Source organism: Brachyistius frenatus, unplaced genomic scaffold (genome assembly GCF_029030835.1).
Source record: "Brachyistius frenatus isolate BFR_SWC_R1_liver_20210118 unplaced genomic scaffold, ASM2903083v1 Contig_80, whole genome shotgun sequence".
In the NCBI taxonomy this organism is placed as follows: Eukaryota; Metazoa; Chordata; class Actinopteri; family Embiotocidae; genus Brachyistius; species Brachyistius frenatus.
Window position 1 is genome coordinate 252,501 of NW_027210679.1, and position 25,727 is coordinate 278,227.

At 43.1% G+C, this 25,727-nt stretch overlaps 1 protein-coding gene across 1 annotated transcript in view; it reads left to right on the forward strand.

Annotated features, from left to right (window-relative positions):
- stat5a (signal transducer and activator of transcription 5a) overlaps positions 1 to 25,727 on the forward strand; it is an 86,835-nt gene that overhangs the window by 42,383 nt on the left and 18,725 nt on the right. The window contains 1 exon segment of the mRNA XM_069709056.1: positions 18,627 to 21,113. Within this exon segment, the coding sequence (XP_069565157.1) occupies positions 18,627 to 21,113 (2,487 nt within the window).

Below are 25,727 nucleotides of genomic sequence, written 5' to 3' on the forward strand. Positions count from 1 at the left end.
TCATCATTTTGCTTCATCACTAACAACTAGATTTGTGCAAAGGTATTTTTTTAAATCAAAAAAATTATAGTAATGACTCTCTTCAACAGATTTGGTGTGCTTTGGAAAAATATCATTTTCTTTAGATTCTGTACTTTTCTTTTTATGTCGTATAGATGTGACAGTAGCTGGTACACCATATGTGCAAGCATGACTGATGACTACAGGTACTTTTTCACAACTTTTCAGCTTCTAGTCTCGCCTGCCATCGAGAGCAGCTCTGCTTGCATATCAATGAGAAATCTCCTTGACGTTTGCAAGATGCTTGATAGAGGAGGCGCATAATTTCATTTCATCCATTGTGTGTCAATGTTCTCATCACTGCCCCCCAAAATTAGATTTATTCCTCGAAGGGAGACTAACAGTGCCACCTGACTGATTCAACAAGCGATTTTTCACTTCAGCCATCTATCAAAATTCATTCTGCTGATTAAATCGCATCTGTATCAAACCAGCTGTTGTGTTTGTCTATCAACACTGATAGTCGTGGTGGAAAATAAGCCCTCAAGGAAATCCAGCCTCAGCTTATGCATATGAGCAGGTCAACTCTTATTGTGCTGTTTATGACACTGAGGAGGGCATTCACTTAAAAATAACACTGTGGTGTAAGACACGTTTACCACTGGAGCTTTAGGTTATCTCGATTCAGTGATATGTTTAAAATTTAAAAAAAAAGTTAACCACGATCACAAAAATGTTCAAATCGTTTGAATGGATGGTGCCAAGTAGAGTCCTCATTGAACTTTAGTAAGTTATGCAAGATTCCTTGATTTTATTTGAGGTATTTTTTTTTTTTTAGCTTTGTCTGGTTTAAGAGCCTGACAGAAAGTGAAAGAGGATGTACAATGTTTTCTCTTCACTTTAAAAAGCAGAACTATCAGCTGGAAAAAAAACGAAAGAGGCAAGTTGGCTGAGAGAGAAAAACACAGGGAAAGCATGACATATTTGAGATAATACCTCGTAAGGTTTTTTTCAGTGTGTCGAGCTTTGTTTTGGTGAATGAGGGTTGTTGGTCGAGGTGTCTAAGCGTCTAGGTGTGTGCGCGCATGTTCATGTCTTCTTGACCAACCAATGTGATATGTTGCAGACTCGGGTCAGTCTTGCAGTATAGTTTTATAGTTTTTCATGCTACCATCCTGCCGAGTCAGCAGAGAGAGACTGTCAATGCACTTACGGCAGCTCCTTGCTGGTACAGACAGCTTTCCATCACTCGTCTCTCCCCCCCCTCCCTGCTTCCTCGCTGATAAAACAGGATGTGATAGGACAGTGTGCGTGCAAACTGAAATGAATCCCGACAAACTGATGAGAACATCGAGAGTTAGGGAAAAGATTTTTGTCCCTTTTTTTTTTAAATTTTTGTAACGCCGCTTCCAAACAGAACTCCATCTCTGCTCGCTTTGTGCTTTCTGCCCTTTGACACTATCAGAATCAGCCGCTCGGCTGGAAAGTGCAAATACAAACACCCACACCTTCGCCTACCTTCTCTCACACTCCTACCAATCCGATTTATTGATTCCTCACTGGATTTTCACACTCTTTGAGCAGAGTTAAAACAGGATGACTCATTTTGCTGTGTCCATTGTTGTTTTTTTTCTCATGGACTGGCGCTACACACTGTGATCGGTGTCCTTCAGACCACCTCTGCATCGCTCAGGAACTGTCTGTACTTACTCGGCTCAGTGAGGGGTTCACAGCGGTCCTCAGTTCTCTTCCCCACGTTCTAGTGAGCTGGGCTTCTGTTGCAGTGTTTTCCTGACTGATGCTCATCATCCAGACCTGTTTATTGTATGCTGCATTGCTGTAAACACCAGAATTCATGGCCTCCATATTGTTTATGTCATGGATTTTACTGTTTGCTTGAGGAGATCTTAATCATAATCAAACTTAAATAAAGGTTAACTATCATACTTTTTTTTTTTTTTTAAATATACATACCATGGATTATTATGATAAACTAGACAGAGTTCATAATATATGCGTGTGTTTGTAGCAACATGTATGGTTCTATGTTTCCAGACTCTCCTTGTCTTTTTGTGTCATATCAAAGTGCTTCCTTGCTCTGTTGGCCCTTGAGTCGTTGACCTTCTTTGAGTGTAAATTAACAAATGAAAGACGTCGCCGAGTTGCTAGGCAACCAGGCCACTCTATTAACCTCCTTGTGCATTTCTGTCTATATTCCAATTTAATGAATTATTGGGTGGAATACCGGAAGAGAGCACATACACATACAACTGTGTTGGTAATACTTTGTCTGCCTTCATTTCTATCAGTTATAGTGAACTAAATACTTGAAACACAGGTAAGCAAACTAATGCGGGTGTTTCACATATGCAGCAAAGTAAGAACAAACTAATCGTTGAAGACACTGAGCTGGCCTTGGAAGTTTTTGTTGGAAGCAACCGTGAAAACTGCGCAAAACAGCAAATTCAATAATTCATCATTGACAGATCAACAAACCCTCGCAGGAAGTACAATAATTCAGCAAACATAGACACATACAGGATCCCCGTGAGTGAAATACAGTTATCCCCTCGCAGCAAACTTCAGTTTGGACAACACATGTGTTTAATTAAAATCTTGGGCCTTTCCATGACAACCGTGTTTTCAGATGAGTTTTTCTCTCTAATGTCTCTTTCTGCAGACTCAAACAGAACAGTACTGTAGCACTCATATATCGTATATAAAACTGGACTTGGCTTCCTTGTCTGAACAGTGAAGTCAATGCGGTAGTGGCATTAAGTGAAATACGGCCGAGGTCTCATTCGCTAAATGCGCTCCTTCTAATTAGTTTTATTTTGGTCCATCTGAAGGTAATCCCATAATTAAGTAGATATTAAGTCTTAAAGAGAGGTATGTTTGGTCTGGTTTGATTGACGTGTCTGTGGTGCAGTCAGGTTTTCTGCAATCAGCAGGCCGTTGTTGTGTCTTCTGGTTCTCAGTTAAACCGAGTCCGATCCACTGTTTGCTCCTCCCGAGTTTATCCATATATGGTCACTTCAGGGTCCAAAAATACAAGATGGTGACGACTGAAATGGCGAACTCGAGGCTTCAAAATGGCAGTTCACAAACCGGTGGTTGACGTTACTTGCTTGGCAGCATTGCAGTTACCACGTGATTCAATTAATGTTATTGATGTGAGTGATGCAGCACTCGTACTTGTCTGTGGTGGATGACCATGTCACCTCAGACCTCAGACAAATCAAATTATCGTGCAATCAAAAGATGAAGAAAAGATACAATTTAGATAATTGCAAAGCAGCACCGTCTATTGAAGGTTCTGTCATCCTTAACTCGAGCAGTGATAAACTCTGTCGGATAAGCATGTTAAAATGTGTAGTTTGTTATGTGAAATATAAGTAGAAGTCAATTTTGTCACTTTAAATTTTATTTACCCTATATTTATCTTATACTTCACACAATTTACAGTATAATAACATATTTACTACACAATTATTTTTTTGTGTAAGATTGTATCTTGAAAAATGGCAAGAGATGTTTAGAGTTCACTATAATGTGAATCATCTTCAAACACAGATTGAGCTCATAACAATAATAATGATTGAAATAAAGGTATATTCAATGTATGACTAAAACGTGGAGTCTGAAACCAGTGTAGACTATTCAGAAATCTATAAGAAATCACGTTATTTGTTATTATTAGTCATCGTGTTTATGAGTTATGTACACAAAAACTGTGTACTGTAAAAGGTTTTGAGTCCAATTTCACAATATTTGGGAGGGAAAGGGGGGAGGGGAGGGGAGGGGTGGTCTGCTGACTTCTTAGTCTGCACAGAACATGTAAGCTCTTGAGCTGTTACAATGAATAGTTGTATGAATGTCAGTAGGCTAAGCTTCTGCTAGAAAGAAACAACAGAACGCTTTATCTCAGAGCTTCTCTCTTCTCATGACTGAGAGATGTGAATCTGGCCACGTGTATTGACTCGTATTTGTTTTATCTTCTATTTCCCTCAGGACAGTCATCATGAACAGTATTTTGGATCGGCTCTCAGTCTGAATTTGGCCCAAATAAAAGATCCCTGTTTGAATGATCTTGTAGTCTGAGAAGCAACAACTGTTGGGAAGGCACCCGTATACTGTATAGGCTGAGTAGCAAACTTCCAAACTTTTATTGCACTGACCAAATTGCTCTGATGCTAGTATCAAAAGGATCAGAAAATGCATTCTCAAAATTATGTAGGCCTTCTACCACAGTGGGTTTGAACTTCTATGAGTCAGTGCGCCATTAATAATGTTACCTTTCAAAAGAAACATGTCCCACAATTAATTGAAGAAAAGCTTTCAATTTACTTTGGGTTTCCCTTACATTGGCTTTTTGGGTGAATTTTACACTCAAGGGCTTAAAATGTTCTCCAGTCTTAAATGTAATTTTGCTGTTAGATTGCAGCAGAAATGCACCACGCTAACACACTGCCTGCCAGGTGTGCAACGCTTGCTTTTTCACATCGACCAAAGCTTTTTCATTGATGAATTCTGACATGGCAAATCATGTCGTAATCTCCCTCCATTTTCTGACTTTATCATTTAATTAATGTGTTGATGATATTCAAAAAGAGATAGAACTTCTGTATTAGATAGATCCCCCTCCCTTTTCCCTGCAAATAATTGCCCTGTTATCTGTCACAGGCAGGTTTTGTGAATAAAATAAAGAGGCTGAATGCAGCTATGCTCCCCTGAAGAAAGGTCACTGCTGATGAATTTCAATTACACACACAACATAAAATTGGCAGTCGATGGTAATCTAGGTTCAAATGTAGTCAACAGCGTTTTGATTGACAACATGACGGGCTCGTAGCCCGTGAAAACAAAAAAGTGTGTGTGATGGACAGGATGCTGAGGGAGCCGGTGAGGGTGTGTAGCACTCGGGCAGCATGTCGGAAATCAATAGAATCTGTAGCTATGATAAAGTGTTTTGTGAGAAGGTATACGCTCTGGTGAAAAACAATAAATGAAACGTACATGTGTATGTGGTATTTAGCTTCCTGTTTTTCTTGAAAGTGAGCAAATCTCTCGTCTCCTTCTCCCAGTCCTGCTTTAAAATAATGTTTGCTCACTGATGATGTTCTTTGTTGTGTGTGTGTGTGTGTGTGTGTGTGTGTGTGTGTGTGTGTGTGTGTGTGTGTGTGTGTGTGTGTGTGTGTGTGTGTGTGTGTGTGTGTGTGTGTCCCCTTCAGGCGCCCTTGCAGTCCAAAGAGAGAGCATAAAGTAAAAGGAGATAAAGAGAGATATAAGAAAAGGAAGAAAGCCTCACGCTTTCTCCTCGTATCCACCCCGACCATGGAGTAAAACTTTCACTGATATTATTATCGCCTTGCTGCAGCGTTGTAACACTGTTAAATCCCTCCTGCACACGAAGCCCGTACAGTGGAGTAATGCAGAGCAGGCCTTGCTTGCTGTTGTCCTTGATGAATGTAGTAAATCAGCCAGGACGCTCACGGTTGCAGCATGTTAAATCACAATGGGCTCTTTGTACCGGAAGTGACAGAGGAGCTTCCACATGCACGGCCGAGTGATTGAACAACTTCCAGTGAACAGCACAGGCGGCTGGAAATTATAATAAATTAAAAAAAGACAAATGATGGTCATATTTAGCTGCGGTGAAGATTAAGTTTCCTGCAGATGAGTCTTGAAAAGAAATGCAAGTAGGAAGGAAGGAAGAAAGGAAGAAGGGAAGGCAGATCGAGGTCGGGGAGAGTAGCAGATGGATGGAGAGAGGAGTGCCCCCGTAGTACTCTCACTGCATGTGACAGTCTGGTGGACTGGCCTCAAATAGTGCTGAGTTCACTATGCTGGAGAAGATTTGTCATTTCCGTGGGAGACTGTCAACCCCTAAACCTTCTGCACTGTAAAAGTATTGATTTTTCAGGCTCACAGAGGAATTTCATTCACTTACACGTGTAAGCGTGCAGCACAGATGTAATTTTCTCTCAGGGAAAGAGGAATTACAGCGTCCTCCATTGCTAAATGCAGAAACTCTCTTCAAAGCCATAGTTGAGAAGGATTTGTTACTGCAGGGAGGATTTGTTTGTTTGAATTAACCGAGCTTTGTGTTGTATTTCTCTCTCTCTCCTGCTGCGTCCCCCCTCCTTGCAGCCCTCAACAGCTGCTCTGACCCCGGTTCCCCTCTCTCTGCCCTTCTAACACCCACACGCTCCAGCCTGGTATGTCAAAGCAGCCACTCCGCAGTGGGATTTTTATTTTTCCTTTTTGAAGGACATAGAGTGCCATACACTGTACTTTTCTTCTACATAATTAGGCAAATGCCCAACAAAAGCCTGCGCTGTCCTTGGAGAGAGATGAGTAATGCTGTGACTTTGGACCTAAGGCCTCCATCTTTGTTTATGTGCTACTTTGGATTTCATAGTCCATGTCTAAAGAGATTTAACAACATTTTCTTCGGTTTAACGAAGTCATAAAATGCTCACAGAAGTGATGCTGTTTTGTCAGAAGACGTCTTCCAGGCAGTTTTCAGGAAACGTGTAGATCCCCGCAGACGGCATTAATGACAGGGGCTGGGGGCCGAGTCCGGGAACGTCCGTGCCTTAAACACTGATGTGGTTCTGCTGCCGGAAGGCAATGCTTCTGTAGCTGCTGGCTCAGGACTTACACGGTTTTTTGTGCTCCACGGGGAGCTGTAAAGTCAACCACATGAAGAAATAACACAAGAGATGACAAAAAAAATAGCTCAAACGATGCTTCGCTCAGTTATCTAACTCATTAAAGGGGCCTCCTCTCTTTGATACAGACTTAAATTTCTCCCGCTAAGTTGTGTGGGAGTGTGTGCAGTTGGGATCCAGATTTATTGTGTTGTAGTGTATAGATGATCAGTTCTACATGTCAGAATTCATACACATAAGGATTATAAATAAACCTCAAAGGGAGTTTGAGTCATCCGAATGTGTTTTCTGAACTGAGAGAGAGAGAGCGAGCGAGAGAGAGAGAGAGAGAGAGAGAGAGAGAGAGAGAGAGAGAGAGAGATAGAGACAACATCATGAAGTGAGCAGATAGTCCAAAAGTTTTTCTAACTCATTGAGATGGCGGACTCGATGGAGCTCAGTCTAGAGAGGATTGTGGGTGAGACACTCAGCAGATTGAATTCCAGATCCCCCTTAAACAGCAGTTTTTATACAAAAGAACCCCTGAGGATCACATTACATAAGATTACGTACAATGTGTTGATTGTTTTGGGCCTGCTTCATCCCCCATGTGCTGAGAATAAAAAAATTGCCGAAGGAAAAAGGGACAGCCTGAGAAATGACGCTGATCATTGGTAACAATATACAGAACTTGCTTTAAATCAAGACAGAAGAATAGTGACCTGTTTTTTTGACACTCTTCTCTCGGTCACCTTCACATGACCTTTAGCGACAATAGTGCTTCATGCTAGGAGAGATGAGTTCGGTTTAACATGGTGGCCTTGGCTCCTCGGTGAAACTGGGGCAGCTTGCATTGAGGCCTGGATATCCTTTCTTATGCATCCTCATCACATCCACCTCCCCCCCTGCTGTTCGGTTCTCTCTCAGGGAATCCTGACTCCCCCTCTTCTCAGTGAAGAAGTGAGGCCATACATACCTAAAAATAGGAACCACAATTCTCCTTGCCCTTCCCTTGCATGTGAACCGTCTTCTTTCCCTCTCATGTTAGCGACCCCCAGGTTTCCCCCCCACGTCTTGCCTCAGCCGCTCCATCAGCTCACTCAGCCAGCGCGGGATGGATTCTTTATTTAATTGTGTCTTTGCGGCTTATTTCCTTTTATGTTTAAGTCCATCTGACTGTTTCAATTCTGTTTATGTGCAGCACTTTGGTCAACCTCTGTTGTGTTTAAATGTGCCATATAAATAAATCTGACTTGACTTGACTGGCTCCTCGCTGCAGTTCCTGCCAGTCAGGCTTTCAAGGCAAACACAAAGGTCACCTTCAGCCAGAGCTCTTCTGCAAAGTGGGCACATTGAACCACTTTGCTCCCACGTCCTCTACCCTGCCTTCGCTGTGCATTTGCACAAACTTCTTCCTCCCGTGTCCTACATTTGTCTCCGCTACTGATAGAAAAAAGCTATTGAACCTGTTGTTCATCTCAGCAGCAATTCAGTCGAGCTCTGTTCGCAGCTCTTACAAACAAAACTCTTCCTTCCTCCGTAGGGTAAATATTCCAATCCTTTACTTAAGAAAAAGTAGTAATTACATGTAAAAAAAACAAAAAACATTATTAAACTATATTATTCAAAGTACTCATTGTCTGTGTTAACTGTATTATTAGATATTACATAATAGGTGTATTATGAGTGCGATAATGTATAAGCAGCATTTTAGTGTTGTAGCCGGAGGAGGTGGCGCGCTTTTTAACCCCTTCATATATTGTTGGGTATCATATTTTACATTCTTATTGTGGGGTTTTAAAATCGTAAACTGTATTGTAAAATATATTTATAAAAAAAAAAAAAAAATGGAGCGTAGAGTCAAAAATGTATGTCCTTCTAAAAAGTGCTACAGTACTCCTGAACTGTAATCGGTATACTCAGTTACCTTCCACTAAGTGGTTATTCGATAGAATTTGACACGTAATGTAAAATATTTAAGGCATGATTCAAGCATGCTTAACCAGCTACGCGTAATGGTGAATGATTATCTGAATTAAAAAGTGGGAGCTCATTAAGAAGGCTCATCATCTTGCAGATCAAAGATAACTGGGTGTTGATACCAAGCCAAGATGCCAAGAGTTGTTCTTTTTCCACGGGCTCTGGAACAGTGGATGAGTCGGTTTGCCAGCCTCTTGACGAGACAGAAGGAGCCCAGCCAAGGATCAGGCTCACAGGGATTATTTATAGAGTTGAGTGGGCTTCACGGACGCAGGCGTGGAATGTGTCAGAGAGAAAATGCATCATTGATCAAAGCCTGTTCAGAGACGTTTGTCTTATTTTTGCCAAACGCTGAGCGAAGATGGAGGTTTCGGAGGAAAACAATAGCTTTTACTAAACTCTCCGTGTGTGCTGTGCTATAGTAAGCTCCCCCGCTCCTCTACCCACACAGAGTCCTCCGCACCTACACAGGTGACTGGACTTCACTGAACGCTTGCCAATTTTAGCCTCCTCCTTCTCCTTTTTCTCTACTCCGGCATTGAAATAGCTCCTCAGCTCTGGATGTTTAAAATACATACATGGTGGGTGTTGGACAGTTCGTGTGGTGCATGTGGAGGCAGATGTATGCCTCCACAGTAATATGTGGGTTTAACAGTGAAGCAGAGTGTGTGTGTGTGTGTATGTAGGTGTGCAGGAGAAAGTGTAGAAGGGCACGCAGATTCTTGCCGGCACCGCTTATGTACCTCGCAGCTCGTCCCGTTGTGAATTTTCTTTCCAATGTACACCTGAAAAGAGACGGAGGCTAACACAGAATTTCAATCAAAGACAGGCAGTGGAGGCGTGTGTGCGTGTTTCTATTGTAACCAGGGGAACATCACGAGGCACATCTTTCAGAGGACAGTGCAGGATGCTCGCTCCCTCTTTATCTCCACCTCCCTCTGTCCCATTCAGGGAGTAGAGGAGAGGTGAGGTGAGGTGTAGGGAGGGAAGTGTAGCAGAGGTGTCCTGTGCTCCGGCAGCGGCAGCGGCAGCGGCGGCAGCAGCAGCAGCAGCAGCAGCAGCAGCACAGCTCCCTGGTGGCAGGAAGGGGCACTTTTCTATCTCCGCCAGTCGCTGCAATGCAGATGGCAGTCAAGGTTATGCCTGTGTGGCCACTCTGACAGGCTGAAGTATTGAGGATGCCAGGCCAGGCGATTCAAGTGACGAAAATCGGGCTTGGGGAAACTTGTGGCCTTGTTGTCCTGAAATGGTTTTATTTATAACTTAAGGACCTTCATGCTCAGATTTTCAAATCCCACGCCAGCCCCCTTCAGTTGTAACGGATGTTTCTAGGGCTTAAAAGAACATGTTGTGTTTTATTACGCTGCACATATAACATGCCTTACTCTCCTCCTTGTTGCAGAGTCGCCTGTAATCTTTTTCCTGGTTGTCACTCCACGCGAGCGTTGTATCCGAGGTGGAGGGTAAATGTCGTGGACGCGCGTGGCCCCGGACTGGCACGGTGACATTTGTTGTTAATCAGCCTCCCGCTCGTCCTCAGCTTTCTCTGTCTGGATGTGATAAACATGTCAGTCTCAGCCAAATTGCAACACTGAGTACCACAGGGTGTGCGTGGTCAGCGCTTCAGAGAGGGCCGGTGCAAAAGTCTCAATGAAAGTGGATCAGAGAGGTGCTACGTTTTGGTAGCATTGCTCTGGAAAAGCCACTGGTACATTCTCACTTCCCCTTCACAGGGAGCTGTAAGCTGTAGTCTTACATAGACACACTGAGAAGAAACAGAGGAGGATGGCCAGATTTCCACATCCTGTGTGTGTGTGTGTGTGTATGTCTGTCTGTGCACGTCCTCAAAAGAATTCCTCTGGCTTCCCTTTTTTGTTGCGCCCGAGGCTCAGGCAGACGATTCATTGTAAGCAGCTTCAAAACAGCTGCCTCTGTCAGATATTATTGAGGAAGTGATAGATCATTTCCCACAGGGTGGAAACATTCACCACACCACTAGTTTGGCCTTAATTGTTTCCCAGTATCAATCCAATCTCTTAAATGGTGTATGAAGGGATATGTGCAAAGACAGAGGCGGAGAGGGAGACAAATTTGGTTTGGAAATTTATTCAGGAGCCAAGCGATACAAAGATTTGAGTGGCAGAGAGAAAGAGAGCAAACAATAAATAAAGAAAGGATGAGAAACAGAGAGAAAGGAGGGGACTGATAATAACACCCTTGTGTCAACAGGCTAGTATCAACTATTATCCTTTTATTGGAAATCATCAGGAGTTGGACAAACACACTTTCATGTCACACTCCCTCGCATCCTTCACATCTTTGGCAAACACGGCCAAGATCCGGTGCCTGTGGCTGAAAACCATTTGGGGAAACGAGAAAACATTGTGGTAATGAATGTAATGAGAAGAACGTTTTGAGACGAGGCAACGCTGTTTAATTAAAGCGATGCTGACCACGGAGGGCTATAAGATATAGTCCTGTGTGAGAGGAGCCGATGAGTCGAGCAGTGATATCCGTGAGGCGCCTGGCACGTCGCTGTTAGCCTGTTGTCAGATTAAAACCCAGCAACTCCAATTTCATTTATGATGCTTCCGAGGGGCAACCAGCAGTGACGTCACCTGTTTGGTTTGTGAACGGCCGTTGTGAAGCCTCGACTTCCGATTTTGGCCGAGCGGTTTGAAGCCGGAAGTCTCCATATTTAGACGAGCTGAGGGGGAGCGAGCGGTGGATCTGACTCGATCTGATTGGGAACCGGACAATACTACGTCACGCCAACTGATAGGTGTAACCAATGAGACAGACACGCCTCCCGAAATACTGCTTTTTCAAGCTCATTTTATAATTAATAAGGGGGTTATTTTCAGATGGACTGCCAGAAAACTAATAAGAAGTGACTTTAGCTAGCAAAAAAAACCAAAAATGACTTGTGGAGAAATTTCATTGACTTAGCCAACCTCTAGCGGCACTCCATGGTATTGCAGCTTAAGGCACTTCCGCATCAACCTAATTTTTCAGAGCCGTAATTTACGTCCACTTTTACATACAGTCAATGGATGTTTCTCATGTGTGATGTTGAAAATGTAGGGCTCAAACTAACGGGACCTTGGATAACAAAGACGTGCTGCAAGAGCATCTTATTTCTAACTGAGATCAGTCAGGTTTGCCAGATAAAAAGGAACTTTTTATTTCCCAGGAAGTTACTAATACAAGCCTAAAAACCATACGATAAACTGTTTCCTCAACTAAAACAAAGTAAATATTCACCAGACCTTTCTTGTCCTTTGGTGCTTTCAGTATCAGGTGGTCACAGAACAGCTGATGTGGTGAATACGAGGTCATGTGGGAGTTAGTTCTTTCAAACCTTTTGTTTTTGTTTTTGTTACCATCACTTCAGTGTGCAAAGGTCATTGAGGCACCTTCAGCGGTAGTAAAAACATATGAATGCTTCAGAGGATAAAGGTTTTCATGTGACTACCACAATGTGAAAGTCTTATTCAAGGAGCCTGAGTGCGGTAAGTGCATGCAGTTTTAGATGTGTGGGTTCACCCAATGAGTGCTGTGATCTTGGCTCATTCTGTTCTGGGACACTCAGACGCATTAGTTGGATGGGGGCACAGAGTGCTCGTACAAAGTCTGCATCGTCAATAGAGGAGGTGCAAGATAGCAATCACAAATATGAGCTGATGAGACCGCATTTTGAACATGCTGGCTAAACCAGATAAAGCAGCGGAGTGTACAGTGGGAGAGGGATGGAAGGGAATTAAGGGACAATTACCGGGAACAATCACCCCACAATCTACCAAACAACCTCAACACCATATACAAGGATTTCTCTATTATCACTTCTTTTGTGGAAATACCAACATGATCCCAAACAATCACTCACGCACAAAGTGGGAGCTGAGATTATACAGACAGCTTGCCAAGGAAGAGGACGGCCACAAACAGGAAGCCGACCTTGAGGACGTGTTGACGAGAATGTTTCTTGAACCCGCAAAAGACACTCGCTCTCTCGCTGTATGTTCCTCACCCGGAGCAACAAGCGTGTGCACGTGAGCACATCTAATCACACCTGAAGGGCGCTACGAATTACTTTTTGCAGGAAATAATTGGCCCCATTGGTGATGCAAGGAGACGGAAAGCATGAGGAAAGCAGCTGGGGGAAATGAGCAGGTTGTGATGGAGACGCCACAGGAGAGCCTGTGTCTATGGGCATGTGTGCATTCAGGCAGTAAACTCTGATAGGTGTGATGTGATTTATGATCAAACCCCTTAGACGTGTTGTACTGAATGTATTAAACACAAATGCTTTGCGACTGAAGCTGGACGGCAGTGCTCTGTGCTTTTTTTTTTTTTCTGTGGTTCCACAGCTTAATAGCATTGACCTCTCCTCTCTCCGTGGGCCAGTAATTAGTCAGACTGTTTGGTGCTCTTTGGCTTGTTTGGGAGTTCGTCGGGGGATTTCCACTTATTAGCCGAGCCTGAAAAGAGTGTTAACAGCAGAACAGGGGCTTTACATCGGAGGCACAACAAGCCCCCGTGCACAATAGACCACCTGGATGAAAATGTAAATCCATGTGTGCGCTGGGACAAACACCAATTCAGGCATCTCACATTTCCCTGTCAGTCCTCGAATTTTCTCGCCTATTCACACATTATGTTCATGTTCTGCGAAACTAACACTAAGATGCTGTAGTGAGTTTCCACAATGAGCCGCTGAGACCACTGCTGTGAGAATTTAAGCAGTCGCCCACGAGAGATTACACAAACGGACGGCCCCAACTTCTCTCTCCCTCCCGCTCCATGTCTTTCCCTCGTACGTCTTTCTTTATTCTCTCCATCCCGTACTCGCCCCTCCCTATTTCCAAAGTCTGTATTCAACTGCAAGATGCTTCATCGACAGACACCGCTGTCATGTTGCTAACAAACCGCAGCGTGGGTTGTATTTATCTGTCGATCCCCGCCTCTCTGTCTCTTTCCCTCCTATTAGGACTTAGTTTTTCAATTTGATTTAATTTGCTTTATTGGCATTGAGGTTGCGCAGCATTGCCAAAACATCTAAACAAATTAAGTTAACATTAATCTAATTAAACTATCTTTCTTTCTCAATTTCTGTCATTTAATCCTACTATCTCATATTCATTGTCTTAGCAAAGGTCCTCTTTACCTCCTTCTCTTTCTTCTCTATTATTTTTTTTCTCTGTGGATGCCTCCTTACACATAGTTTTAAGGAGTTGATTCTGTTAGAGGCTGAAGGATGTTCCCCCCCTAAGCGCTGCGTGACAGGACTTAGATGTCAGTTTGAATAACTATTGTGGAGATGAGGAGGAGAAGAAGGCGCTGTAGTGCTTTGAGGTGGTGATGGGCAGCCCAGACTCAAGGAGGGCGAGAAAATGGGGGGTGTTCTGATGACGACCTCTGACCTACCTCCTCCAAGTAGACTGGGATTCACTGGGCCAAGCCAGAGCTCTTTGATTCTTAACGTCTATGAGCTTCTGGAGGAAACCGTGTTGGGCTTCCTCCACACAAAAAAAATAATACACACAATTACATAATCACTTTTACTTGTTAATTTAGCCTCTGCAGTGATTCACATTAGGTGTGGCATTTTTTGGGCTGTTTTGAGCAATTTAAAATCAGGGCAAAACCAGAGGCAAAGTAGTGGAAATAATTCTACCTGATGACAGTGAATTCTTGCTCCATTTTTCAGTCCTCTGTTATTAGAGTGGTAAATATTTGCCTTGACTGTCATGTTATCACTGAGACTGAAATAGAAATTTGTTACACATACTTACTCTGGGCAGTTTCACGGTGACTCTTTACCACCCAGACACATTAAACATGTGTTTGTGGGGCCTGTGTGTGTGTGTGTGTGTGTGTTTGATACATCAACATTTGACATGTCAACGTGTGCATTTGCTGTGTAATGGGGATTAGCTGTGACTGCCTGTCTGTCATGGTGTATGCGTGTAGACACTGAGTCTGTGATCCTCGAGCACACGTGGGCCAACACACACGTACCGCGACTCACATGTCGGAGAGCACGTCATCAAGAGGGCTCTGCTCTGCCTTCACTCCTCATTACCCCCCCCCTCTTCCCCTCGTTGTCTTACTCACTGCTTCTCATTGCACACACACACACACACACACACACAAACGACACAGTAGCTCATGTGGGCGAGAGGAACCGAGCCGTGCCTGACTACTTTCTGCAGACCTGTTTTGGAGTTGAGATATGATAGGAGCGAGTGGCAGGCGGCCAACGAGGCCGTGGCGAGGAGGTGGGATGCTTGTCCTGTAGGTTTGCTGGAATGGGGAGGAAATGGGCCAAGCTGGTGAAGTAAGCAGTGTGTCCACAGTCTCACAGGAAGACATTCAGGGGAGAGATTTGTGCTCTGTGTGTTCAAAAGAAGCCCAGAACTGTGGTCATTTCAACTTTTGACAGTCCGGAGGCTGAGACATGCTCCCTCTTTTTGGCCCTCAACTCAAGCTAAGCGGATATCGATGATATAACCATCTAATTCGAAATACAATGATTTGAAACGTATACAATGATAGGAAGTCCTCTAAAAACAATTCATCCACTGTGCACTAGTTAGGAGTTTTTGTTTTGGCATACTGTACTCAGTGGGGGACTGAAGGGGACTGAAGGCAACCTGAGAGCTGTTGCCACCTGGGAGCTGGGAGCTTTGCATTAATTGCCTCCCTTCAGTTAAGTTCCGCATGTCATCCTGCTTATTGCGCTCGGTGTCAGAATGTGACAAACACTGACAGGGAGAGACCGCTGCCCTTCAGAGGATGTTGTGGGGGGGGCGGGGGGGTGGGACTTGTCTCACAGCCTTGCCATTCCCCCTACAGCGGCTTCACCCTTCCATCAGGAAGTGTTTGACCCAGCCCGGAGCGGCCGCTGTCCCCACTAGAACATGTGTGTGTGTGTGTGTGTGTGTGTGTGTGTGTGTGTGTGTGTGTGTGTGTGTGTGTGTGTGTGTGTGTGTGTGGGTGGTGGTGGGCGGGGGGTTGTAGAGGATGACCGAAATACCCCCACATCTCCGCAGCAACAGCAGCAGGCAGTCAAGCCACAGGCACTCGAACACACGCATAAACAGAAATACTGACATCTCTACCAGGAAAGTCCCAGGAGGCTGTGAAAAAATGGTGAGACGGAAAGGAGAAAAAAGAAAAAAGCGTGGAAAAAAAATTCAATGGCAGAAATTGATAGAAAAAAAGATTTAAAAGCGATTGTTATAAAGAAATTGTTACAATTCATGAAATTTAAATTTATATTATTTATGCAATGATTGCATTTTCCAGGTGAGTCATTAATCCCTTATGTCGAGGTCACCAGTCTTGTGATTTTGCATAAACTAGAATTTGATTTTACTTTTGTAGAAACTGATTTGGAGCAGACCCACAGTGTGCCTGCTTGGTTTTGATTGAGAGGCAGAGAGAAACGGATTGTGTCCTGTCTGGCTGTCTGGCTAATTGCAACAGCATGTTAATGAGACACTAGATTACCCTGACACCCTTTGACCCTCTGCGGCGACAGCACTTCCCTGAAGAAGGTCTGGAAACAATCAGACCTGAACGGATTGTCCCTCACTGAGCCACTTGCTCCGCCTGCTTTCAGTCTCACATATCCCCAGTACTCCATTCAGCATCCATGTCTATCTTGTTGATTTTTGCAAACAGCTCCCGAGGAGCAGACCAGAGGGAGCGGCCGACTGTCTTTTCGGTCCGTTTTAAAAATAGGCTAACTGTAATTTTCTGTCACATGAGGTGAAAGCAGCCGGCTAGTGAGATTAAAGAGTGTGACGTTTGGGTTGAAATGTGAGCTCTTGATTATGGCCTCCAGATTTATCTCCCACTCCCACTGTGACGGCTGAGGGGCGGATGATCTTTTGGAGGAAATGAGACCATGACAAAGAGAGATAAAGATAAGGCTCGCATCAGTTCTGTGGTCTGTTTAACTCCCTACGTGAAGTGGTTGACAAGCTCTCTTTGCTCCTAGGTTACCTCTTGGAAAGACTTGGAATTGTATTAACTCCTCAGCTGAACCAACAGCACCGTCCTTACCCTCACAGTCTTGGCAAGGGTACATGCATTAGCATGTGCCTGTGGGTCTTGGCACGAGCACTCTCAACAATTGCATGCAAGAATTTCTCGAGGGAGAGAAAGTAAATGCTTGAATAGTTCTATTTTAACACATAGTGAGCAACCCCTTTTGAACTGGGTGGTCCTGGCATCATTGGGCCACAGCACACCATCTGTTTTAAGATCAGTGATCACTGACTAGGATATCCAAGAAGTGTATGTTATCCTTCAAAAATAATTATCTGTATCTCTATTAAAATGTTATCTTTTACAGCTCTGAATAATTACACATTTGAAATTGTAACATTGGCTGTTTATTTGTAGGGAGAAGAGATAGAGGTCGTAAAACAAGGGCAAAACCAGAGAGTGATGATCGTGCCCTGTCTTCAGCTCTGCGTCAAATGGTGCTCATTAATCGTGATGAGTTGCCAGGCATCATCTGCCTCTGGCCGTCAGGAGGAAGATGGATAGTCCTGAGGTGTTTCACTGTGGCTACAGTTGGACCTTCCTCAAGGGACATCCATCAGGCCTTTGAAGGCAGCCAGAGACTTGGGCTGAAGACAGGGGGAAGCCTGGGGGCACTCGGCCCCTCTCCAGTTTTTTTCTAAAATCTAAAACAGATAAAGAGACTTGAAGCGAAGGCGAAAACTGAGATTAGGTGGCTTTGATTGCATTTATTAAATATTGTAGGTGTAATCAAACATCACCACCGACATGACAGTGTTGTAATAAAATAGAGAATTTGTCTCCTTTTAACAATAACAGTCTCAAAACTGTCTGGAGTCTTTCACAGTAATTTGTGGATTGATTTAGGTTTGATTTTAATCTACTGTTCTCTGCAGTATGCATTATTCAACAAGCCCATTTTCCAAGTCCTGAACCAGGCCATCTGCATTCAGGCTATCTAGCTAACCACAGCCCTGTTTGGAAATAGGGCAGCACTGTCTGCTTTCTGCCAGCTAAGCCAACAGACCTAAAAGCTGCAAAGTTCATGGCAGGTGGTGTGTGCAGCATCTGTTTCAATACTTTCACAAGTTTTGCTTTTTCCTCGGTTACCGTCGAGAGACAGGCTCCTCAGAGCTGTAGCAAACATTGCAATGTCTTCGGGATCGGCTGGCAAGATATGTATTTATGAGAGGTTGCCCACAGGATGAATATTTAATCAGCAAATCTAATTTGCCGTTAAAAAGTAACATGAAACCGATTTTTAAAGCCCATAACTTTGTTTGTGAAATGAAACCATTGTGACTCGAGCCAAGCTGGAAATCGTATCTCCAGTTTTATATCATCACAGCTAGCTGTCCAGTTTTAAAAAGAAACAGACCTCATGCAATATACAGTATATTGTGCTTAGTCTCTGTCTTCATAAATGATGTAATATACAATCTGAGAAGAATAATAAGAAAAAGAGATGTGCATTTTAGATAAACAAGTGTCTTTGACATCTGACTATGAAAAATATAGCTATGACAAGCCATTAGTTAAACAAGACCTTGCATGGCTCAAATTGACCACTGTATCCCGTATCCATAAAGATGGGCCTCAGCATGTTGGTTCACTGCTGTGGAGAACAGAGAAAATAAATACTACCACTAAACAGTTTATAACTGGAGACAATTATTATAGTCTTCATGAGCTAAGCACAGTTTTCTGTGGGAGTGCTCATTGTCTATCTTTACCTTTTAGCGATATCACAAAAAATATTTTTCTTTCAAGTTTCAATTAGCATACATCTATCTAGATGTAAATGAAAGTGAAAACGCTGCCTTTTTGTTGTCTTTCCCCTCCTGTGTACATTTTTATGTCGCCATTGTATTCACTGCTGTCTCTCGAATTCAGATACAAAGAGTAACCAATAAACTCTCTCTTTTCCAACCTTTCCCCTCCCCTCTCTGTTTCCAGGATGGTTCCAAACAGAGGCAGGTGAGGAAGAAAACGGTTTCCTTCAGTTCGATGCCAAATGACCGTAAGATCAGCAGCACTGCTGCTTGCATGGCCTTCATGATGGAGGGTTGTGAGATGAAGAAAGTGCGCTCCAACTCACGCATGTACAACCGCTACTTCCTGCTGGATCCGGACATGCACTGGCTCCGTTGGGAGCCGTCCAAGAAGGACTCAGAGAAGGCCAAACTGGAAATCAAGAGCATTAAGGAGGTCCGCTTGGGAAAGAAAACACCTGTTCTGCGCAGCAATGGTCTCTCAGATCAGTTCCCCGATGAATGCGCCTTCTCAATCATCTATGGAGATAACTATGAGTCCTTAGATTTGGTAGCCACGACAGCAGATGTCGTCAGTACCTGGGTGATGGGCCTGAGGTATCTGGTGTCTTATGGCCGCCACACAGTGGACATGGTGGAACCGAGTCAACCGAGTCTACGAACATCTTGGATTGGCTCAGTGTTTGACCTTGCAGATATGGAAAAGGAAGGACACATAGACCTGTTCAGAGCCACCCAGATAATCAAGGGGCTCAACCCTGGAATGAAAGAGTCTAGGATAGAGTTGAAGTTCAAGGAACTTCAGAAAGCCAAAGACCAATACGGAGAGGCAATTAACATGGACACTTTTGTGGAGGCCTACTGTGAGCTCTGCACACGGCCAGAGATATTCTTCCTGCTGGTGCAGTTCTCCAGTAACAAGGAGTATCTGGACAGTAAAGATCTGATGCTGTTTGTAGAAGTGGAGCAAGGTGTGGAAGGTGTAACAGAGGACATGTGCAGGGATATTGTTCAGAAATTTGAGCCATCCGCCGAAGGCAGAGAGAGGGGCTACCTCTCCATCGATGGTTTTACACACTACCTCCTGTCCTCCGAATGCCACATTTTTGACCCCCAGCACAAACGTGTGTGCCAGGATATGAACCAGCCTCTCTCCCATTACTACATCAACTCCTCACATAATGCCTCCCTTCTGGAAGACCATTTCTGGGGTTCGTCAGACATCAGCAGTTACATCCGAGCTCTAAGGATGGGGTGTCGCAGCATTGAGGTCATTGTATGGGACGGCCCCGATAATGAACCGGTGGTATACGTAGGAAGCTCTGTTGCTTCACAGCTAGCTCTGTCTAAAGTTCTCGACATTATAAACCAGTATGCTTTTGAGAGCTCTGAGTATCCCCTGATTCTCTGCTTGGTCACCCACTGCTGCATCCCCCAGCAGAGGGTCATGGCACAGCACATGAAGAAGATTCTCGGGGACAAACTGTACGTTGAAACCCCCAACAAAGAGGAAAACTACCTTCCTTCTCCTGAGAAACTTAAAGGTAAAATCCTTCTCAAGGGTAAAAGGCTGCCACCCAGCTGCCCCGACCTCGAGGGGGATGTGACTGATGAGGAAGAAGGTCTGGAAATGTCCAGAAGAGTGGGAGCTGATGAGAAGGACCACCTGAATGGGTTGGGCTGTAAGAGGCTCAGACTGTGCAGAGAACTATCTGATCTTGTATCTCTCTGCAAGTCAGTCCAGTTCAGGGATTTTGAGATCTCTAAGAGGGACCAAAAGTATTGGGAGATGTGTTCCTTCAATGAGGTAGATGCGAACAGGTTTGCCAACGAGTTCCCAGAGGAATTTGTCTATTACAACAAGCGCTTCCTCTCCAGGGTATATCCCACACCTATGAGGATTGATGCCAGCAACATGAACCCCCAGGATTTCTGGAAGTGTGGCTGCCAGATCGTAGCCATGAACTACCAGACGCCAGGCCTGATGATGGACCTCAACCTAGGCTGGTTCAGGCAGAATGGCAACTGCGGGTATGTTTTGCGGCCAGCCATCATGAGGGAGGAGGTGTCTTACTTTAGTGCCAATGCGCGCGACTCCCTGCCAGGAGTGTCTGCACAGCTTCTTCACATCAAGGTCATCAGTGGGCAGAATTTGCCCAAGCCTCGCGGTTCTGCTGCTAAAGGTGACGTGGTGGAGCCCTACATATATGTGGAGATTCACGGCATTCCAGCAGACTGTGCTGAGCAAAGAACCAAGACTGTGTCCCAGAATGGTGACAACCCCATTTTTGATGAGAGTTTTGAATTTCAAATCAATTTACCGGAGCTTGCCGTACTGCGCTTTGTGGTTCTGGATGACGACTACATTGGAGATGAGTTCATCGGCCAGTACACTATCCCATTTGAGTGCCTACAGCCAGGCTACAGACATGTCCCTCTACAATCTCTCACTGGAGAGTTCCTACCCAACACCACCCTGTTTGTTCACGTAGCCATCACCAACAGGCGGGGTGGAGGAAAGGCTCATAAGAGGGGTCTGTCTGTCAGGAAGGGTAGGAAGGCCCGGGAGTACACCACCACCAAGACGACAGGGATCAAAGTAGTGGACGAGCTCTTCAGAGCTTCCACCCAGCCCCTCAGGGAGGCCACAGACCTCAGAGAAAATGTGCAGGTAAGGAACTACTTCAAATATGTATGAGACATCATCACTAAACCATTACTCATAGGCTTAGTGTTGGACTGACTGGGCTACTATGTGAAGTTGTTCAAGAGTGACACCTTTCCTGGAGGGTTTTTATATGCTGGGGAAGCATTTATGATTATGCGCAACTAGTAAATAATAATAATAATAATAATAATAATATTAAACTTTATTTGTATAGCACCTTTCATACAAGAAATGCAGCTCAAAGTGCTTCACAGCAAGATAATTACATTCAGTGTTTCACATAAAAACAGATATAAAGGAACATTTAAAAATATAGAAAAGAAATGCGATAAAACAGATACAAAGCATAAGAAACTGATAAAATGCATAAAAATGAATACAAGTAGACTTGATTTGGGTCGTTTTTTAGGATTCATGAAATGAAATGCAGTAGCGGAAAAAGCACTTGTAGCAGTTGAACGTCTTGTGCACTTTTCTCGAACTTTACTTCACACAGTCTATAATATTATCCAGTAATACACTAGAGATTAAATCTCCTTTTCTGCTGTGGTCTTAGTAAATTCTTCAAGGTAGACTCGTTAGTGTACCTCCAGGTTTTCTGCTAAACCTCGGTTAAAAACTCACACGGGTCCAACCCGTTTGTACACTACTGAAATTCCCTTTTCACTAACATGTCAGTCTTTTTAAATATATAGTTAAAATATCAAATGAGCAATATGCATTTCAAAGGCACGGTGGTTCAAGAACATGGCAGGTGCAAGAGAGCTTCAAGAGTTGCTAGTTAAAGGCGAATATAAAGAGCTAATGTTTTGAGCTTTCTTTTGAAAGTATTAACTGACCTATAAACCAATAAACCAGCAGCGGATGATCTCGGTGTTCTTGAAGGCTCATAGTTCACCAGAGAGTTAGAGATGTAACTCGGTCCGAGCCCCTTTAAGAGCTTTGTATGTGAGGAGGAGGACCTTAAAGTCAGTTCTGTGGCTAATGCCTTAGATCCCTCTTGGATTAGTGTCTTTGTGGTCCAGTCCTAAAAACCAAACACAATGTTATTGTAAACAATTATAAAGCTTATGGCCATTGTGTATCTGTGCATTTGGATGCACCAGCTTTAGTTTGGCTGCTCGGTCTGTAAATGGCTTGGGTCAGCTATGCATGATGCGTATACATCATTGCAGATTGCAACTAACTGAAAACAACCCCCATCACCCTTCCCTTCCAAGGTTTTAAGACCCTCTATGGTGGCTTCAAAACTTGGGGGAAAAAAAACAAAAACAGAAGGCCCTGTGTACAAGCAGTTTGTTCTGGGCTCCTGTAGAAACATGGCAGGCTCAATGGAAGGGGATCCACTCCTTGTGTAGATATGAAGGACTCATTCAAAGGTAGTGAAAAAAAACCCCACTGATTCTTAGTTCCAGGTAATTATACACTAATGAAAATTTTAAGTTATGAATACATTCAATTTCTGCAAATAGATCCTCGAAAATCCTACACTGAATCTTTAATACTAATGGAAATAATCTTATTGCATAATGCAATATTTTTCAAGCATTGATGTCAAAAGACTTCATCCTCATGTTTTGCAGAGCTTGAATAAGCTCAGAGCAGATTCAGAACATTATGAAAAGTAGATAAAAGTTATACAATTGACTGAAAAAGTACCAAAAAAAAGTATTGACTCATTTTCAAAGTTATTATTATTATTGTGGTTGTTGTCATTATTGTTATATAGGTTATTACATTAAGAGGCATAAAACTCTAGTTCACCAGATAAAATTACATAACATTTTATGTCCTCAGTAGCGCTCAGCTGATGTGAGTGTCTCTGATTGGACTTATTTCACTAACCGTTGTGGATAGCGGCTTGTCGCTAATCATGCTCCATTAATGTTGTAGAAGGGAATGTTAATAAAGGGAAGTTGCTGTACAATTATGAGGTTTATGAATTGTGTAATCATTAATGAGGGACAATTACTGCCCAGGGGGAGAGGACTGGGTTGCTAGGCACTCGGCGCTCTACTTTAAAACTCCTCCAGATGAGGAAATGAAGATTTGTAACCACGGTGTATATTTCACTGATGACCAGTAATAGAAGCCTCTCAGTGCATGTTATTATTTAGTGTGTGATGACTAAAGGGTGTGATCCAAAGCTTGTCTCGTTTGCGCTGCATCCAAATTACAGCACAGAGAGAGCCAGCAAGCCTTTTGTTGTTTGGATGTTAGTTTTGAGGGGCCTGCTCTAGTCTTTTTTGACAATTTCAAATAAAATCTTGGTACACTGCTGAAACGGCTCCATCAACAGTGTTCCTTCTAACAAGGAAAAACTGTGTTCCCAGAATTGTCTGCAAAAAAAGATGATAAATGAATAAATAAGTAACTTTTTCAAAAATTGTGGTTCTTAAAAACATGTAAAAGTAACCTACTTTAATTGGCACTTTAAGCAAGCCTACCAAAAATTACTGAGAATACATGTCAAAAAACAATCAAGGCAAAAGTCACTGAACAAAATTGTGAACAGGGAGCACAAATCATCTTCTTTTTTTTTTTTTACTACCTCATTCAAATTCTCCAAAAATAATAAAATGTCTTCCAGCTGTACCATATTTTATTACTAATATACCTAAATGTACCTGTGCCACATCATTTATTATCAATTTTTTTTCATTCCTCACCCTTATGTCTCCTATAACCTGAAGTGTTGCATGTGAGATGCAGGATGCAGGCTTCACAAAATCAAATATATAATGGTATTGTCTTGCATATGAATTTGACAGGCTCATTTATGTTCCTCTCCAAGCTAGATTTGAACATATCCCTTTTTATGTATCCAGATCATAAAGACCCATGTCTGTTTGTCTGTGTTCAGTAAGCAGTAACCTCATTTTAATGGCACAGCAAACAAAAGACAGACCAAACTAAATAAGCAGAGAAGTGATTAGAGATCCTGTGGCATGCTGTCATGCATTTTTCAGTTGTTGAAATAGGCGTGCTGTGAAAAAGGAAATAATTTTTTTTCTCTCTAAGACCCAGATAGAGAGAGGAATATGTTTGTGCTCTGGAGGTGAAATTGATCCTGTAATTTTAGAGGTAGTAACACGATCAAATTTAAACCTGGACAGAATAGAAGGAAGGTGATTTTAGTGGTTTTGGAAATAAAAGTTTGAAGTCAAGCAATTAATAACAATGCTGACAAAAAAAAGCATTTCACAACTATATTTTCTGGCATAATAAGATTGTTGCTTTTTAGAAAAATGTAAAAAGTGACTCCAACAGTTTGTCAAAATTAAGTCGTAATCTTTGCTTTGGTGTCAGTCAGCATGAGAAATGAAGAATAAGGCTTGATCGGTGGCTCACTGAGGAGTCCTGTAAATCTGACGCAGACTAATCAAACATCCATTCTCTTGTAAAACTCCAATCAATTAACTAATGCTAAATATGGAAATAATCACAGGCATGCCATGTGTCATCGCTCAGACCATAATCTGTATTGTTGCTCTGATTCATCTCTCATAACAAATGGCTTTAGAATCTAATCTATTGGCCTGGAAGAAGAATGTCGGTAGGTGATTGAATTTGAATACCTGATCAAACAACACCGGCGCCACTAACCACTCATCAAACCACATTTTCCTCCGTTTTGAAATGTAAATATCTTCTTTTTGTAACAAAGAGATAAAAGTCGACGCAATAAATGAAAGAGGTGAAGTTCAGAGGAAGGTTATAAAGAGGATAAAGGGTGTTTTTCAGAATAAGGCCTTTGCCTTTTAAATGCAAAAATAATGGACAGTTGTGGAGGCTTTGTAGAGACCAGCTGTGTGGAGCTTGGTCCCGTGGATCTGGAGGCAGGTGAACAGGCAGCAGAAGGGCCTGTGGCAAACAAAACCACACGGTAACAATCAGACGTGGAAACTTCATCACCCCTGACGACCTTGACTTGAAGCCAAGATTAGATGTTAACATAAGAAAATAATATCGCTCGTTAAAACTACCGTGGTATATAACTAGCCCTGAAAGCAGTGCACACAAACACACACACATTCGCTTTAGATGTTTCTGCCAAAAGCATTATTTCACCTCACTAATCTCTTTTAAGACTCCTTTTATCCTCAAACAGCGAAGCTTCCAGGTGGTCTGCTTTGAATAATAAAGGAAAGAGAAGTGCATTTGATTATTAAACAGTGAGGGAATCTGTGGACGCCGAGCAGCGGACCGATATGATGCGTTGCCATGTTTCATATGTGGATCCAGGCAGCAGATCAGTTATTCCTGCGTGAGACCAGAATGAAGTCCTTTATGGAGTGCTGCTGTCCATGAACCTTATAAAGTGTTGATGGAGCTGGAGGAGCGCTGCCAGCATTGAGTTATTTCTTTTTATTTGCTGAATCGTGTGTGTGCGCCATCATCACACAGCGCTGTGGGCCAGAGAGAAGAGAGAGATGCCGAGATGGAAAAGAGAAACGGAGAGCGAGAGGGGCAAACAGAAACAAAAGCAGTGTTGTAACTGGACACGGGGCCACTCTCATTTGGGGAATGTTGGAAGAGGAGTAAAGTGGGGGGAAGGGACTAATTAAAAACACAAGCCTCTTATTGGGTTTTGTGGCACCATGGCTTGAAAACAGT